Genomic DNA, 14,077 nt, shown 5'->3' with positions numbered 1-14,077 from the left:
TTAAAAGCTATTCAGTTGAATTTTAAAATGCTGAAGGATGTAATACTTTTTCATTTTGAACTTTTAATTTCATTTACTTGCACAAGAAAATTCTATGCAATTATATATTTCCATTTTTCTTTGTTAGTGAACAAAATGAAATCCATAAGTCTAGAAATGTATTATCAACAAAACACAAATTACTAAAATTACTTAAGCAGTTCATGGGACAGACTTTTAAAGTTTGTATTTAGAAGAAACTTCATCTTATTGTGTTGTTGTATTTTTGTTCTCTCAACATTTATTTGGAAAATACAGTAGAATGAGAAGCTCTCTAATTGGTCCTATTAACAGTTTTGATCAAACAGTATAAAGTGTTTCCTGAAACACAGTTGATTCCCATTAGCTGTCTCACTAGTGTCTGGGGCTTAGGGTTGTTTTGTGTTATCCTAGGATCCTAGGAGTTTTCCATACTTGCAGTCTGTGTTTTTGTTGACTGACTTTCTACGGAGGGCCAGTTATCGTTAATTATTTCAGTATATTCTGCTTAGGGTTTCCTTACTATTGATGGGTTTTGTTTTGTCTCTCTTTTTTTTTTCTTTTATCTTTAACACCTAGACTACCAGTCTTACTGACAGTGTAATAAAGGTAAAGCTCACCAAGAGAGCTATTTCTCCATTTTACTATCAGGACAGATAACTTTTTATGAAGAAGGGACTGAATAAGACCAAGCATGGGGCCACAGTTAACCAAAAATCCGTGGACTTAATCCAGTCTCTGGTTAGAAGCTACTAACCCACCATTTGGTTCTTCCATCTCCAAAAGGCTCAGTTTCTCTCTTCCTGTAATATTTACCATGCCTCTTATAGTATTCTAGAGATGCTCTGAAAATACTAGACAGGATGACTGCAATCTGAATTTTCAGAAATATGTTAGTTGTTATGTGGTGTTGCTTACCTGCCTGATTAACTTCATGTATGTAGAATCTTCTATTGCTTAGGCGCAATTTGCCACAAGCTCTCTATATGGCTTCTGTCTGTAGAGCTCTCAACTCCCACTGTTCCAGTGGAAATTTTTTTATTAAAAAACAAATCATCTTACACTATTAAGATATTTTATCTGGATGTGTAGCAGTTCATTTATTATTTTAAAAAACTTTTAAAATACTAGTGAGAAGTTTCTTCTTCTTCTTACTAGTGAGAAGTCTTCCCTGAATATATAGCCTTTCTGAAAGCTTTTACAGTATTATACATTGCACCTTCCCATACAGCCTCCCACAAAATGTAGTTATTTAGTGTTATTTAGTCATGGCTTATAGCTCTTAAGTAGTACATATTTCTCGTCCTACCACAGACCTGATACATTGGAATTTCCATATATAGAGCCTGAAAATCTGTTTCTTAAACAAATATCTCTGGTCAATTTCATGCACACATTATTTTGAAATTCTTTTGAGAACCACTAACTTAGGTTAAGTATCAACCCTTTTGATCCTCAAATAGGAAAATAAAATTCCAAGATGACTTTTTGGAGTATGGTTGGGCCAGGTAAGGATTTCGTATTCTATAACAGAGTTGCAGTAAATTCAGCTGAGACATTGCTAAACAATGTCCTGCAGCTTCAGATGAAAAGAGAATGGTGGCTTATTGCTGACACCTCACAGAAAAAAAATTCTTTGAGTGACAAGTAATCAAGATTTGTCACTGTTTTCATGAAGAACTGTTTTATTTCTCTGTTGTAATCATTTTTTAGTGGAAGCCAAATATTTAATGAAGTGCTTAGGAATTTCCAGCAGAAGTTACGTGCAGCGTCTGGGAAATCAAACAAGTGGCATTCTTTGTCACCTGGATGGAGATGATACCCATTTATATCTCTTCTTTCCAGCAAATCCAGAAGGACTTGGCCTGAGTATTTTATCATCTATATCACATCTGCCATTTGGTGTAGAGCCTAGTAAGAACTAATGCTGCCTCAAAGAAGACCCCAAGGATAGGACTACAAACATGTAACTAGTAAGAAACAGGAATCTTTTATTAGAATGTTAGAGTGGGATTTAAGCTTACTTTGTGCAGTTACAGTGATGAACCAAGATACTTCCTGTCTTAAGAGTTCAAAAGTATCCTTTCCTGGACATTAGTATCCTAAAAACGAAACTGAAAAGAAAATAATTCATAGTATTTTAGCACACAAAGGAGACTTGGGACTAGTATCATGACTACATTCCCACTAGTTGATAGGTTTTGAAATGCTATCTTATTCACTTAGAATTACTGAGAGGTATGAACTGAATTTTGTTCCTCTAAAATTCAGATGTCGAAGTCTTAACTCCCCAGATGTGACTGTTTGGACATGGGCGTTTAGGAGGCAATTAAGTTTAAATACGGTCATGAGAGAAGGTCCCTAATCTGATTGGATTGTTGGCCTTAGAAGTAGAGGAAAGTATCGAGACGCCTACCTGTCTCTATCCCTCACAAAGAAGAGGTCATGTGAGCACACAGTGAGGAGCTGGCTCTCTTCTGCCCAGGGGGAGTCCTCACCAGACACCAATCCCATTGGCACCTTCATCTTGGACTCTGAATCTCTTGAACTGTGAGAAAATTATTTCTGTTGTTTAAGCCATCCAGTCTATGGTATTTTGTTAGGGCAACCAAGCAGACTAAGACACTCAGCAAAAATAAACTGATTCTGTCATGCACAGAAAAGCAGATCTCTCATTTTATATAGACATTGATCAGGAAAACTAGGACTTTTCTACTGGAAAATCTTAAGTAGTTAAGATGAATTTCAGGGATAGTTAGGTTCATTTAAAAACAGTAAGGCAACCCTCTGACTTCTGAGAAGTGTTGTCAAGGATAATACAAGGTTTTTTCCCTCTTGTTTTTAGGTTGACAGTAAATTATCATATTTTCTTCCTTTTTTTTGCTATTGCAATAATTTCTGTATTCATAAAGATTACTGAATCAGATGCTAAACAATTGAGAGATTATCACTTAGAAGATTTTCTCAGATTTTGCGTGTCCATTGCCCTTGTTCTGGCAGGTAGTGAATAAAGGACTGAAACAGACGGAAAGGATTTACACTAGTACTTTTTCATGATGTTTTCAAGGAGGATGAAAGAAAATAGATGGAAAAAAATTTGCATATCATTTCATACTGATTTGCGTAAAACTGCATGACAAGATTGGACTGAAAGAATTCATATAGTTAGTCAGAGATAATCAGCCTTGTTTCCTCTAGCTGCGGACAAGCTCTTGGTTTATTTTGCAATCATGTATTATTTTAAAATGCAAGAAGAAAGGACCAAAAAGTGTTTTTGTGGATTTGACCCAAACTGAGACAAATCACCATTTGGGTATCATCCAACACTGTCAAATCTTAGTTTCATTTGTCATTTACTTAATGTTATAAATGGGCCTTTTAAAAATAAGTTATAATTTAAAAAATGATCAAAATTCGGAAATTTCATGGGATTGATTTAAGCATTTTAATTTTTTTTTTTTAGTAGGGATTATACGCCAAAGCAAAGCGATACCAGCACTGCTTTATCAGTGAATAAGAGAAATAATTAATTTTAACACTGTGTATTATTGTCTTCAAAATAGCTATTTTCTGGCAAATATGTATTACTGAACAACTTTTTGCACTCTGCTTATATTAGAATTTGGTTTTGATCCAAAGCCCATTTAACTAAAGCAGTCATTGTTAGGGTTAAACAGGCTGGTTGTTAATATGTTTTACTCTCAAGGCTAATAATATCAGGTTGGTATATAAGGGATTTGCATAAATTTACAAAAACAAATTACTCACTGGCAAGAGAATTAACTCAGATATAGTTTGCTATTACTGAATTAACAATGGGCATAAACCAGTGGAGACTAATTTTATCTATGAATCATATGTCCTAAGACATTAAAATTTGGAATCTCATTTGAATCTTAGATGATTGGTGATGATGGTGGTGGTGGTGGTGGTGGTGGTGATAGATTATATTTATTGACTTCTTACTGTGTTTCAGGCATTAGGCTATTTTACATGTATTATCAATTCACTTGTCACACTTTACTATTTCGGTCAAAGAGCTTAACAATTTGAAGTTTAGAGTAATTTGCTCAAGGTCTTTCTTGTGAAACTTGACTTCAGGGAATTTGACTAAAATCTATTTTATAAACTACTGCACTGCACTGTTTCCTTCGTGCTGTCAGTTTCCAATTTGCAGATTAGGAAACTGAGGCCCAAACTACTGAACTCATTAAGTAACCACTACTTCTTTAAATTGAATGGCCATTATTAGCACTGGAAACTGACTTCTAAGTTCAGTTTGCTTTTTGTTGCCATAGCTACCTTCTCAAGTAACAACCTATTGGTCCACCGTAGCCATTCTTATTTTCAGAACATGTGTTTAAATTCTACCAGCAGAATTTAAAAATGTTGAAAAAGCAGAACATGCTGACTGGTGTCATGTTCCCAAGAATTTAGTAATAAGTGGAATCAGGTTTATTTCACATACTGATATAGAGTATATTTAGCTTCATTTCCATTTTATGTTTACTCATTCTTGATATTGCCATATAAGAGGTATAGAAACTATATTAAACAAAATATACAATTTTTTATTTTCAAGTATGTTAGTTGAAATTAAGAACATATCATTTATATATATTGTTTTCTCATATTATGCTATACTGTTTTTCTTCTACATAAAATTGGGCTTTAAGTCATGAGTCATGGCAATGAATTTTCTTACAACCTTATTTTTATGAACCATTTTTTTTATTGAACCACTTTTTATTTTATGTTGGTTCATATGCTCTATGAAATATTCAATGAGGCCAGGTGCGGTGACTCACGCCTATAATCCCAACACTTTGGGAGGCCAAAGTGGGCGGATCACTTGAGGTCAGGAGTTTGAGGCCAGCCTGGCCAACAGGGTGAAACCCTATCTCTACTAAAAATAAAAAAATTAGCCAGGCATGGTGGTGTATACCTGTAATCCCAGCTACTCAGGAGGCCGAAGCAGGAGAATCGCTTGAACCCAGGAGGCGGAGGTTGCAGTGAGCCGAGATCACGCCACTGCAATCCAGCCTGGGCAAAAAGTGTGAAACTGTCTCAAAAACAAAAGAAAAAGAAGAGAAATATTCAATGGCCTACACAAATAAAAAACATTGATATTAATGGTTTGTTGAAACATTTGTTCCTGTGGAAGAATTGATATGTATTCATTATCAAAGCCTGCACACATTTTTTTCTTGACTATTCACCTGATCTGAAAATGCATTGCCCTTATTAATACAAGTTAAATATATATTTTGGAATAAATTATCCTGAGTTACTGCTATTTCCCTCACTCATGAGAATTAGTAAAAAATCAGAGAGGAAAATAAATAAATGAACACCATGCTTTAGCTTTCAGGGAATTCATTATTCAATATTCCCTCTTTCAAAGGATTTTGAAAGTATATACATCTGTTAGAGACAAATTTTTAAGACCAGGTTAAAATCGCAGACCTAAGGTTAATTTTAAGTGAATTAAATCATTGCTTTAAGGGCCCCATAAATGAAAGCTAACTATCTAAGTTCAATATTTAAGACTTTTGCAATACTTACTCATTCTTATTCTTGTGCTTACTCTTATAGCTTTTGGTGTATGCCAGTAATCTCTTTGTTGCACATTAGTAGATAAAATGTAATCTTGTAATTTGTGTGTGTAAGCTGCTTGAGAACATAGGTATTTTTTCCTATAACTGCTGGATTTCTGTTGCCTGAGGTGGTGCCTGATACATACTAATTGATGAATTAAAAATTTGCAAACAAATTCAAGCTAAGTAAATCCTGAAGGCTCTTAGGGTATCTACTTTTGATATGATTTTGAAGACAAAAATAAAAAGATGTACAAAAATCAATGTTTTTATAGTATGTTAGTATACATTCCTGAATGTATTTTATAGAATGTTAGTATACATTCCTGAATATTATCTTTTAAAACTATCAGTTCAACACACTAAATTCACTTACTAAAAGGAAATGAATTTCTGAATGCTGTTTGTTGAGAAGATAAAAACAGCTTTTCGGCCTTTTGGCTAAGATCAAGTGAAAAAGATACAAAGTTTGTTGAAGTGGAGACTATGAAATGATTTCTATTTGATCAATTACACTATTGTATATCATACTATCTTATATGATTTTTAGGAAAGTATCTTGAGGAATATCCTCTTAATCCTATTTTAAAGATAATTGAGGCTAAGTAGTTTGTTCACAATAACAGTTAGTAGGTGGCAAATTCCGGACTGTCTCCAAAGCCGTTCCTCTCTCCTGCCTTATGTATACAAGAAATAAGCTACAACGGTTATAGATCAGTTTCATGAACCAAGTCTCTAAGGACAAAGTGTGATTTATTTTAACCTAGCTGCATTTTTAAATTGAAAAGAAATACATAGGTTTCTGGTTATTGTGACTGGAAGCACAAAATGCATTGCATGATATGATGCTTTTCTCACACATTTGAGAAAGCATTGAAGTGTTTTGAGCAAAGTAATGATAGGATAGTTTCAGCAGTATTCATCTTAATGACAAATCAACTCCAGGGTAGAGGCAGAGAGAATAAAGGAGGCTGTTGCAATTGTCTAGGCAAGAGATGATGACTGGTTGGATCAGACAGATCTTGGGGCCTTATTTTTTAGCCTCCTTTGCTAGTTCTTCCTGGGAGGGGTGAAAAGTGGTTGAATTTGGAATGAATTTTGAAAGTAGAGCCAACAGTATTTTTTGAATGACTGGATATGTGGAGAGGGAGGGAGGGAGGAGGAAGGAGGGAATAAAGTCAAGGAAAAGAGTGAAAGAAAGGTAAGGACAGAGACACAAAGGTGATTCCAGGATTTTTACCTAAACAACTGGAAAAATTAAGTTATTCTCCTGAGTTAGGGGAGAATGGGAGAGAAGCAAGATGCTGGGACAGAAAGAGAGGCAGATCAGGAGTTGCATTTTAGCTGTTTTCAGACTTTCAGTATATCAGACTAGACACCAATGTGAGAATCATCAATATAGACATAATTAAAGCCATGAAATTGGATGAGAACACCTGGGAAGGCTGAGTAGAGAGAAGAGGCCTAAGCCTTTTGAGCTCTGAGATACTCCAGAGTCTAGAATGTAGGAAGGGAAGAGCCTCCTCCTTCCGGAGGAGGAAGAGCCAGTGAGGCAGAATCATCTGCAAGACTGGGGTTCTGGAAGTCAAATGAAGAAAATATTAAAGAGAACAAGTGGTTAGATGCAGCAGAGTTTTCAGGTAGATTAAGTCCAGTAAGACTTAGATATGACCATAGGATTTAGTAATGGGGGAGTCCATTGATGACCTTGACAAAAGATTGATCAAAGAAGATTCTGTTACTGAAAATAAACAGAAAGGATTATAAACCACTCACCTAGAAGACGTCTGAAGTTATTCCTTAAGTTTGCGATCCTCATAGAGGCAAACTACTTTGCAGTTGTTATGTAAATTTGGTCATATTATCCTGTACTGTTAAACTCAGATATGTTCGTCAGTTATTTAAATACTGATTTTAATTACTTTAACTGTCAACATTTAATTAAAGTTTTTACAAAGTTTTACTTGAGGTTCCTCCTGTGTTTTGGTAAGTTACTATATGGTGGGAAGGGCATACATACCTATACAAACAGTCCTGGGTTTCAGTCCAAACTTCACCGATTAGTAGTTGTGCAGTCTTGAACAAGTTAGGTAAATTTTTCTAAGTCTCAGTTTCCTCATTTGGAAGTTGACAGGTAATAACTACTTTATATGACTGTCAATTAACAGTGGACTGGATTTAAAAAAAGTGGTACATATACACCATGGAATACTACACAGCCATGCAAATGAAATTATGTCCTTTGTAGCAACATGAATGCACTTGGAAGGCATTATCTTAAGCAAATTAATGCAGTAACAGAAAACCAACTACCACATCTTCTCACTTGCAAGTAGTAGCTAAACATTGAGTACACATGGACAGAGAGCGGAACAGTAGACCCTGGGGTTTACTTAAGGTTGGAGGGTGGGAGGAAAGTGAGGATTGAAACACTACCTATCAGGTACTTTGCTCACTACTTGGGAGACAAAATCATTTGTACATCAAATCCTGGCAACATGCCATTTACCCATGTAACAAATCTGCACATGTACCCCCGAAAAAGTTTGAAAAAGAAGAAAAAACAAGATACTGTGAGCATACTATCTGAAGCATATGATACAATTATACATCATAAATGATGTAAAAGTTGAGTCATTGATTTGTACTGTAAGCTGCTATATTTTTTCTCCAGTATTTTTTAATATAAATAGAATACCTAGACAAGGACGTTTATTTAAAACAACTGCATAGCAACTGATATAAGAGAGATTAACAACAGAAATAATCATGGGAATCAATTTAGAAACCAGATAATCTAGATGGAGATTTGTGTTGGATTTTCTATAATCAACTGTATGCTACTCAATAGGGTAAAATAATTTTAATAATTTTGTTTTGAAAAAATGTAAATGCTATAATGAATTATGTGCATTTATAAAGCTGACTCCTTATTTTAAAAACTTTGATAATGTGGGAAGTAGTGATTAGACATTTGGTCACTTCTAACTTATTTTAAAGGATGAAAAATCATAAAAATGTTTTGTTCTACTTTGTACTTTTGCAGTAATTCTACAGGAATTATATTTAATGTGTGTATGTTTGTGATAAATCCCTTAACACGTTATATTGTTTGCTTTTGATACTAAGATGCCACCTACAGTTTACAGTAGTATCATCAACCAACATTGTCATCTAATTGCATTTAACTAATAATTATTTAAAATAAGTGGAACCTAGTAGGAAGTAATAAAAATTTAATTAGTAAAAATCTAATTGGATTTTTCCATTGTTTATTTTCATGACTTAAAACTACAAAATAATTATGAGGCTTTCTCAAACTGTAATTTCTGTTTCTTTGTCTTCTTTTATAGAGCTACATTCATGGGAGCAGTCAGGCTCAGTTTGTGGCAGAATCACACATTATTCTGGTACTGAGTATCCTTTTAAAATATTGATGAATTGAAAAGGGCAAACCAGAGCTACATGTTATTAAATTGACATTTTTCCTGGCAGTAAATATCAAGATTTTTAAAATACATTAAATTTTAAGCTGTTCTGTATGAGTAATTTTATTTTTTTGTTAATTATTTCCTACTACAGAGTAATTTGTTACTATTCAGTATCATTAACAGATCATAATTTATTTTTTACTGACTGTTGAATTTCAAAGTATTACTCTGCATTGATGATCTCTGGCTAGATTTTTTTTGTGAAATTTATATGGCTTTTCCCTATGGCATCTTAATGGTGAGAAAAAAAGTGCCTTATGGTATAAATAGCAGCTTAAAAAAGGGATTATCATCATACTGCTTCCCTTAAATATATGGTATGTCAGAAGAAGGAGATTTTGAGTGGTTCAACATGCCTTTTTGGAACATACCAGACTGAGTCAGACTAAGTGTTGTGAATCAGATCATACAATGTAATTTATGATTTAGATTTAGAAGGGTAAAGAATGTAGCACGATAAGAAATAGTAGCAGGATAAGAAAAAGGTAAGGTTAAGCATCTAATCTGAATATTCTTAGAATGAAATAAAATTAGTTTGGACACTGTTTTGGGGGAACATTGATGTTTGTGTGAGTCTTATGAAAATGTTTGAAATTTAAATTCATAGTGTTGCTTGAACATATTGAGCCATTATGAGAATTTAACGTGTGCCTCTAGTATCCTTTATAAAATTTGATTACTAATATCCTGGTTACTAAGATTCATATTCAAATGAAGTAGTCTAGACCAAATTCTCCAGTACTATATATAACTAAAGCTGTAAACTTTTAAGTATCTTAGAATTTGTCCAGGCCAAACCTCATTTTATATGTAGGAGAACTAGAGCCCACAAAGGGCTTGTGTTAGGGAAGCCTACGTGAGCTAGAATTAGAATTCAGTTTTCTTTTTCATGGTCTATTGGTTGTGCAAGTACTTAAGTTTTATGTACAATACTTTATTATGGTGTGTGATGTATAATTTCATGAATGAATGTTAGTCATGCCTACTCTTTTTAATCTGGATGAAAAATCTTTTTAACAACACTGAAGTTTTTGGATTTTATTACTTTGTTGTGTCATAACAATCCATTTTTAAAAATCTACCAGCAAAGACTGACCACTTCAGTTTATTCAAGCAACCTGTTTTATTTGCTTACTGTGTTTTAGGCACTGCATGAAGTGGTGGTATACAGTGATTACTGTATGGTGGGGAAAGAGGGATGGAAAATGTTTAAAGCGCTTGGAATTCTCGAGAAACTGAAAGTCTTCCTTGTTTGTAAAATCAGGATTAGCAATACTAACCACACGGCATTTTTGTGTGAAGAAAATGAGCTAGCACACATTAAGCATCCAATAATCACAAAAGGCTAGTTGGTTTATTCCTCTCTCTGTTTTTCCTTCTTTCTTACTCGGAACTTTGGTGGCCACAGATAATATGCATAAACACATATATATATGTGGGTTGATTCCTAGTGATATTGTTTGGCTGTGTGTCCCCACCTAAATCTGACCTTGAATTGTAATAATACCCACATGTCATGGAAGGGACCCATTGGGAGGTAACTGAATTATGGGGGTGGGTTTTCCCATGCTGTTCTCATGATAGTAAGTCTCATGAGATCTGATGGTATCATAAAGGGTCGTTCCCCTGCACGTGCTCTCTCTTGCCTGCTGCCATGTACAATGGGCCTTTCACCATGATTGTGAGGCCTCCGCAGCCATGTGGAACTGTGAGTCCATTAACCCTTTGTTTCCTTATAAATTACCCAGGCTCATGTATGTATGTATTAGCAGCATGAGAACGAATACACCTAGCTTTTGACAAAGGTGTAGATGACCGAAAAAAAAAATCATCTTCTAATAAAACTTATCAAAATTCTAAAACTTGAACTGTAAACAGTGAAATGACTTAATTTTTCTAGAGCAAAATTTTTGAACCCATTAAATCATATAACTTGTAATAAAAATGCAGTTTTTCAAGGTTTAATGAAAATGAAGGACATGAAGTTGAGAAGAAAATGATTATAAATCTCCTTTATATTGCAGGAGAACTAAAAGATACCTTTCTAAAACTCACTGAACAACACTGACCGTCTTCTTCCTATGTCTCAATTCTCAACATTTTTATTTCTTCCACCCTTGATTATGCATGTTTGGATACATACATGAAATTGGGCATATCTGCAGCCCATTTCTTGCTTACATTTGTTTACTTGCCTGTATGCTTTATGGTTTCAAAATTAAGAAACTACTATGAGGAGTACTTGTTTGGCTCTAGTTTGTCTCACAGACTGGAATCGGAAATACAAATTTTGCTATATTTTTCAACAAATACCGAATTTCTGCACACCAGCTTTAATACGGTAAGAGAGTAATGCTTTCTGCACATCAGAGGGGCCTTCGGTGAGAAAAGGAAGTATCTGTATATGTTTGTAGACATACCCACTCCTCCCTATTAAAAAATAAGGGCAAAGCTGTATTTACTCTCAACTTATTATTTAAAGATATTCAGGAAGCAAAATATGTTAACATTAAAGCAAATTGATAGAAACATAAAGCATTTGTTGTAGGTAAGTTTTTAACTCTCATTTATTGAATTATTGTAGTTTTTTTTTTTTTTTTCCTAACTTGTTTCAATCCATGATGTAGCATTTCAGCAGTATACTTTATCTAGATAAAGTGATGAGTTTATTGAAACACATCAGGAATACTGAACGGAAGGATGAAAAGCTGTGTTGAGATCATAATTTTATTGTATGGCAGGAATTCTCCAAGGTTTCATTTCATGGATCATTGGCATCAAGCCGAGATTTAGGATTCAAAGAAATTTCACAAGCAGTATGAATTTTTTCATATAGATCTTAACAGTGATACATAAAAGAAAAGCCCCATTCTCTTTTTGCTAATAGTCATTATTTGTTGCTTCATTTTTCCTGTGTTTTTTTATTTTAGACATATCTGGTACTAAGAAAGAGAAAAATTCTTTTAAAATGCTGGACTCATTATCAGTAAAACATTAAAAGAAGTCCAGGCACAGTGGTTCATGCCTGCAATCCCAGCACTTTCGCTGGCCAGTCACTGTAGCTGAGGAGTTTGAGACCAGCCTGGGCAACATTAGGGGGAATGCTGTCTCTACAAAAAATTACAAAATTAGCCAGATGTGATGGCATACACCTATGGTTCTAGATACTTGGGAGGCGGAGGCAGGAGGATCACTTGAACCCGGGAGATCAAGGCTTTAGTGAGCTGTGATCACACACTACACTCCAATCTGGGTGACAGAGTGAGACCTGGTCTCAAAAAAAAAAAAAAAAAAAAAAAAAAAAAAATTTCTGATTCTAGTTTCATTTGACAGTCTACTGCTGCTTTTTGAACAATCTATTTTTTTTTTTTTTGTCATTTGTGTATTTTTTTTTCTTCAAGCAAAAAGTTACAAATACCAGATGATTACTTTTCATTTATCTGTAGGGAGAACATTTCTATCTTTTGGATTTCTCGTCCTAATTTAGTAAGTCAGATTATTAGATGCAGTTGCTATATAGAAAGATTTGCTGAAAAAACCTAGGAGAAAACAGATGGAGTTATTTTGTATCATAGGTTACAGATTGATATTTACTAAGAATAAAATTGTCTCCATATCAGTAGTGTTTTATTTTTTCAGTACCTTATTTAAATAAAGAACAATCTTAAGTCGTCTTTGAGAGAAAACTATATGAAAAAATAAGAAACATTATATTTTCATATGGAATATATGTAAATCATCTAAAAGTAACTTACATAGGACTTTATGTTTTTGCAAGTAAATTCATTTTTATTTCACTTATTTTTCCTTTTTTAATATTTTCACCACCTAATGCAAATGTGAATGAGATATTTGCTGTTTACAGAAAGGTAGGATGACAGAAAAATACTTAAAATACAGTGAGACAAATATGCAAAGGAAGTAGCAAGAGAGTAGCTAACTCCTTATCTAGAGAATTGGCACTGACTTTTCAGCTGGATGTGGAAGTAAAAAAAGGAGTTTCAGAGACAGAGAAATGAGTGAGGAAGCTATTTTGGTAGAAGATACAGCAGGTACACAATCATAAAATGAGAGTGAATACTCTTTATTTCAGGAAGATAAATACATCAAAGCTGGAATACACATTTTGAAGAGATTGGTGAAAATTTGATTAGGCTGAACAATGAAAACCTTGCTGAGAAATTTGAATCTTAGCTACAGGTGGTAGATGCAGTGCAATTAATATGCCAATTTTACATATTTGGCATTGGGTAACCTATGAATTCTTTCTGAAGTATTACGAGGTTGAGCCCCACATGTCTTCTTGATAAATTTGGCTGTGGAAAGGGAAATAGTGGCGTCATGCCTGTTTAGGGAACAGAAAGCCAATGGAGGTTTGCTCCAGTAACAATATTAAGGATAGGGTAGAGAAGGCAGAGCAAAGGAAGCAGGAATCGCTGGCAGTCGTTCTGGCTGCTGGCAATGGTTTATCCTCAAGGATGAACCTAAGTAAAGGAATGGATGAGTGACTCAGCTGCTGTTTGAGAGGAAGAAGAATCAAAATTGATAATAAATGTCACAAGTAAGATTCAAGAACAGAAATCAGAGATGATTCTGAAGTTCAGCTATGTGTTGTAGGATAGAAATATGGAGGAAGACAAGGTTTGGAGGGGAATGTTTAGCCCAGAAAAGTTCCTAAGATTGATTAGGCCTCATTATTGGTTGATGAGAAAGAGATTAGTTTGTTTAAATTGCTTAAGATGATAAAGCCAATCAGTTGAAGAGTCAAGAGCTTAAAACTGTAAATGCATTGTTTTTCTACTTAGTAATACTTTGCCAATAAATCAAAACCTCTGTGACTAGACCAATAATATTCTAACCAAACTGTATATTGTGTGTATTTGTTGTATACATCTGAAAAGATCATTTTAATAAAGATACAGTGGCTATGTTGATTTTATTTTTTATTTTTATTTTTATTTTTTGAGATGA

The 14,077-nt window shown here is 34.1% G+C and overlaps 1 protein-coding gene across 8 annotated transcripts in view; it reads left to right on the top strand.

Annotated features, from left to right (window-relative positions):
• TUSC3 (tumor suppressor candidate 3) overlaps window positions 1-14,077 on the top strand; it is a 231,473-nt gene that overhangs the window by 179,360 nt on the left and 38,036 nt on the right. For all 8 annotated transcript variants that reach the window (XR_007728365.1, XM_050802176.1, XM_050802174.1 and 5 more), the window contains one exon: window positions 8,969-9,032. Coding sequence is in view for 7 of the 8 variants with exons in the window: in XM_050802176.1 (XP_050658133.1) it covers window positions 8,969-9,032 (64 nt within the window). In the remaining variant the exon portion in view is untranslated. The remainder of the gene's footprint in view (window positions 1-8,968; window positions 9,033-14,077) is intronic.

Source organism: Macaca thibetana, chromosome 8 (assembly GCF_024542745.1).
Source record: "Macaca thibetana thibetana isolate TM-01 chromosome 8, ASM2454274v1, whole genome shotgun sequence".
NCBI lineage: Eukaryota > Metazoa > Chordata > Mammalia > Primates > Cercopithecidae > Macaca > Macaca thibetana.
This window is presented reverse-complemented; position numbering and strand designations above follow the sequence as displayed.